The sequence below is a fragment of the Palaemon carinicauda genome, chromosome 6 (genome assembly GCF_036898095.1).
Source record: "Palaemon carinicauda isolate YSFRI2023 chromosome 6, ASM3689809v2, whole genome shotgun sequence".
Lineage (NCBI taxonomy): Eukaryota > Metazoa > Arthropoda > Malacostraca > Decapoda > Palaemonidae > Palaemon > Palaemon carinicauda.
Window position 1 is genome coordinate 59,372,760 of NC_090730.1, and position 5,052 is coordinate 59,377,811.

At 37.5% G+C, this 5,052-nt stretch overlaps 2 protein-coding genes across 2 annotated transcripts; both read left to right on the forward strand.

Moving 5' to 3' along the window:
- Nucleotides 1-353: 353 nt before the first annotated feature.
- On the forward strand, nt 354-2,480 carry LOC137643011 (uncharacterized). Its single transcript, XM_068375866.1, has one exon. It carries the CDS (start codon nt 354-356, stop codon nt 2,478-2,480), a length of 2,127 nt encoding a protein of 708 aa, XP_068231967.1.
- Nucleotides 2,481-2,508: 28 nt separating this feature from the next.
- Nucleotides 2,509-3,066, forward strand: LOC137643012 (uncharacterized). The gene has a single exon (XM_068375867.1). It carries the CDS (start codon nt 2,509-2,511, stop codon nt 3,064-3,066), a length of 558 nt encoding a protein of 185 aa, XP_068231968.1.
- Nucleotides 3,067-5,052: the final 1,986 nt, after the last annotated feature.

The window sequence follows — 5,052 nt, forward strand, 5'->3', positions numbered from 1 at the left end:
AGAAATAAGACTTATGAGCCAAGAAAAACGATTAATTGAGAACGGAACTTTTGATGAATATAGCGAAGAAATCCAGAAATTAATTGACAGTTGCTTTGTCAGGGAATTATATCCAGAGTAGTCCAGAGATGAGGGATGGTACTTACAACATCATGCTGTATATCAACTACACAAATCAACAAAGGTTCGCATCGTATGGAATTCTGCTGCTAGGTTCAATGGCTTGTGTTTGAATGATGGATTTTACAATGGGCCAGATTTCTTGAACTCTCTTCTGTATTGCCTTCTTCACTGGAGAATGAAAAGCATAGGAATTGCAGGTGATGTTCAAAAAAATGTTTAATCAAATACTTATGGCTGAAAAGGATCAGAGATATCACCGGTTTGTATGGCGTTTTGATTTATCTTCTCCAATTCGTCACTGGCAGTGGCTGCGCCTTCCTTTTGGGGATAAACCAGCACCAGACATAGCTATGATGGCTGTACGCACTTTGGCAGATACATTCAAGGAGGAGGAACCTATTGGAGCACAGTTAATTAACTGTCGCATGTACATGGATCATGTGATTGAATCATTTGATAAGAGTGAATTAGCTATTGCAGCCATGGATCAGGTGGATCGGATATTAGAAAAAGGCTCCTTCAGAATAAAAGAATGGCATTCTAATGACCCCTCTGTTGACCGATGCCCAGAAGACAAGCAAACACGAGTTTTGGGTCATGTATGGGATAAGGTTACAGATAGTGTGGCTATTCAGCTAGACAAATTCAGTGAGGAGTTTTCAAAACTAACAAAGCGGAAGGTTGCTAGTTTGGTATCAAAGTTGTGGGATCCTACAGGAATTTTATCTCCTGTAAGAATTAGATACAAGATTTGTCTTCAGGATTTATGGGCTAGTGGAGTTGGTTGGGATGATGAATGGAGTGAAGAACAAATCAGGATGTGGAAGGGACATATTCATGAAATGAATCAACTAATTGGATTTAGACTAGATCGGATGATAAAGCCAGAAGATTTTCTGGGAGACCCTCAACTACATGGATTTAGTGATGCCAGTGAATCTGCCCTAGGTTCTGTGATCTGGCTGAAATGGAATACTTCTCATGGAGTAGAACTGAAATTCGTCATAGCAAAGTCTTTAGTGGCTCCGTTGAAACTGCGTTCTATTCCACGTCTTGAGCTTACTGCTGCGGTGGTTATGGCTAGACTTGCTTTGCTTGTTTTGCAAGTGGTTGGCAGGGTTAGTACCATGAAATTTTGGACTGATTCAGAAGTAGTGTTGGCCTGGGTTCGCTCTCCTGCCAGAACCTTTAAACCATTTGTGTCAGCTAGAGTTCAGGAGATTCACGATGCTTTGCCAGGATTTTCAAAAGAATTTTGCTATGTTCCTTCACAATTGAATCCTGCCGATGCATTAACCAAGCCAATAAAGCCAAGTAAACTACAAGGATGGATCAATGGTCCTGATTTTCTTCTGAACAGTTCTCAAGATTATGATTTTGGGGAACCGACATATGATTTTGAAAAGAAGCGTTGTATTGTTAAAGAGCACACACCAGAATCTCTTAAAAGGATCCAATTTGTTGGAATTTTGGCTGATGAGAGTTTTGAGGAAAGATTTACAGAACTCTCTTCGGACTGGAATAGACTTGTACGAATAACTGCTTACTGCCGCCGTTTGCTCTTACAACAAGACCCAGAAAACTATCAAAGTCATCTAGAACCTAAAGAAATACAAGAAGCAGAACTGGCTTTATTTTATGCGAGCCAGAAGTCTTTAAATAATGAAGATGAAGTTAATCATAAACAGATTAAAAGGCTTGACCCAAAGTTGGATGAAAAGGGCATTTTAAGAATTGGAGGCAGACTACATAAGCTCCATTTACCCTGCGAGCAGAGGCATCCGGTTTTATTGGTAAGGAATTCTTCCCTTGCTGAAGCATTGGCTCAGATGATTCATCGATGTACAGGTCATCAAGGATATAGAGTCGCAATTGCTTTAGCTTTTAAGCGTGGAGTTTACATCATTGGAGGAGCAAGATTATTTAAGGACATTGCTTTCAAGTGTTGTTTCTGCAGAACCAGACATCGCCTATTGTTGGGCCAACAGATGGGGGAACTGCCAAGTTTCAGAGGTGAACCCAATATCCCCCCCTTTAGCAGAGTTGCATTAGATTTCTTTGGCCCTATCAAAATAAAGTTAACTCGTAATGCAAGCACTGAAGGAAGTATAATGATCATAACTTGCACCGTCACTCGTGTCATATCTCTTGAACTGGTCGACTCATTGTCTTCAGATGCTTTTCTCTGTGCTTGGAGAAGATTTACTTGTAATCATGGAATCCATCCAGTTTTGGCAGTAAGTAAAAGAGGACGTAATTTCATAGGGGCTCAAGAGAAATTGCAAAAGTGGATAAATTCTTGGAACGAGAGCCTAATAAAGGACAAGTTTGCAATTACTGGGACAAAATTTGAGTGAAAAATTCAACACACCTCACGCTTCTCATATGAATGGTGTTGTTGAATCATTGATTAGAAGCTGTAGAAGAGGTTTAGATGCAGTAGCAGATTATCACCACAAGAAATTCAGTGCTTTGGAATGGCAAACAATACTGTCAGAGGTGAGGTACCTTGTTAATTCACGACCACTTTTCCCAACCGGACCAGATCCTCTTCAGTCCCCAACTATAACCGGCAATGACTTACCGTTTCCCCACGGGCAACCTTCAGTTCTACAACCATATACCGGTAACGAAGTGAACTTGAGAAGCATGGTAGATGTAGCTCAACAGAGAATTCATATATTTTGGGAGACTTGGATTCGTTATATGCCTCCTCAGCTAGTACAAAGATCGAAATGGTTTCATCCCAAACAGAATCTACAAGTTGGTGATTTGGTTCTTCTTCTTGAACCAGGCCTAAAGGGAGGTGTCGCTCCTAGGGGACTGTGGAGGCGCGGTCTTGTTGAGAGGATTCATCCCGGAAAAGATGGACTTGTTCGAAGAGTTACTGTTCGAACAGTGGAGAATGGGAAAGGTGGTTCACTGGGAGAGACCCATTCATAAACTCTGCTTAATTGCTACGGTACAAGAGCTTCAACATGGATTCCAAGCTAAGGCAGATAAAGATGCTCAAAATTAAATTAGCAGAATTTCATGTACCAAACGGATTTGGTATCTCTCTATATGTATATGTTTGAAAGTCCTTTAAATTATTGTGGTTCATTGCATTCTCCACTAGGCAGGAGTATAGCGGATTTTCAAACGGTTGTTTGTGCTGTTTAAGTATTTATTATTCTAAAGATTTGGGTGTATGTAGATAATGTTTACCCTTAAACTAGCATTAATATGTTTACTGTCTATTTGCTAGTGGTTGCTTCCAGGCTGTTTATATTTTAACGTTTAGTCTTTAGAAGCAAGGTCTGACTGACAGACCATAAGTGAATATGCTCTTGTTTAAATTTGGATAACTTTTTACATATAGTCAGGTGGACTTTGTGAGTGATATTAATATTTACTGTATTAGTCCTATTAAGTTGTATTTTGTTGTATCTATTTTATTCTTTGCATTTAAATATTTTGTCTTTATTTTCGTTATACCATAAGCAGTTCGTATTTTGTCATTACTTTGTGCAGTTTTATTTGTCATTACTTTGTGCAGTTTTATTTGGCATTTATTTTGTGTTTTTTCTTCTTTGTAGACTTCAACGAATAAAGAAAATTTGTAGAAGTGGTTTTCCTTGACTTGTGGAATCTCATTGTTGTCCAAATCATATATATATACACACATGCGTGAAAATCACTTAGATACATGATGTTCAAATGCAAAAGAATCACAAGGATAATAAAACTATGAAATATAAGATTAGGCCCTGCCTAGTTTCGTGGTACTTCTTCAGAGGACCGAAGTATCTCGAAACAAGTCAGAACTTAAACTCATATTTCATATTTTCTTTTTTTCCTGAGATTCTTTTCCACAGACACAAACACACATGTGTATACTAGACATGAAGGGATCTCTCTCTCTCTCTCTCTCTCTCTCTCTCTCTCTCTCTCTCTCTCTCTCTCTCTCTTTGGATAATATTCTGTTATTTCAACTATATAAGCCATAAAGCGCTTATGAGAGCATTCTCTCTCTCGGCATTTCATGAATTTATTTTACTTTTAGATTTGTGTAATTCAACACGTGAATTATATTGAAAACTTCAAAAGTCGATCCTCATTTTTTCTTTTCGAACGAGGGCTTACTTTCTCATTTTATTGATTCATTTATATATATATATATATATATATATATATATATATATATATATATATATATATATATATATATATATATATATATATATATATATTATATATATTTATATATATATACATATATATATATATATATATATATATATATATATATATATATATATATATATATATATATATATATATTCATGGTTATATCTAAAAGAGATTTTAACATAGGAAAAATATATTTTTGGGTTAGATAGCCATGTCATATTGTTGGAAGTTCCCTTTGGCTGCTTCCGACTGTATAATATTTTTGCGAGTTATATTACAAGAAAATAACCGTGAGGTATCACGGGTTCCAATCCCCGGAAAGATTATCCAAAGATATTGTGTAGAATCAGGGACGTATCCGAAGATAACCATAGATACCTGGGCCTTCAATAGACTTTACCCAGTGTAATTTGCTAAGGGGAAAGATAAGTGAGGAGCGGTTTCATATCTTCTCACCTTACCGTGCTCTCATACGTCTCTGGCGCCTTATTCCACATCGCAGCGGAACTACTGTGAAAAAAGTAGCATCCTTAGAGGAATTGGGGAAGGACGTCGTAACGGGTGGGCCATCAGGACGTCATGGTTATCTCACCAAAAACTAGATTTTTCTTACGCCAAAATCCCTTTTTTGGGCTTCAGCTATTTCGTCCTGATGGATGTGTATCAGAGAATTACATATTACTTTGTAGGAGGCTTTGAAGAAAGGTCCTAATACCGAAATGCACTAATGCTGTATTGATAAGTACGATGGCCTGT

Bases quoted from the DNA above. Each gene is read 5' to 3' on its own strand.
- LOC137643011 (XM_068375866.1), top strand. From the start codon at position 354: ATGGCTGAAAAGGATCAGAGATATCACCGGTTTGTATGGCGTTTTGAT.
- LOC137643012 (XM_068375867.1), top strand. From the start codon at position 2,509: ATGAATGGTGTTGTTGAATCATTGATTAGAAGCTGTAGAAGAGGTTTA.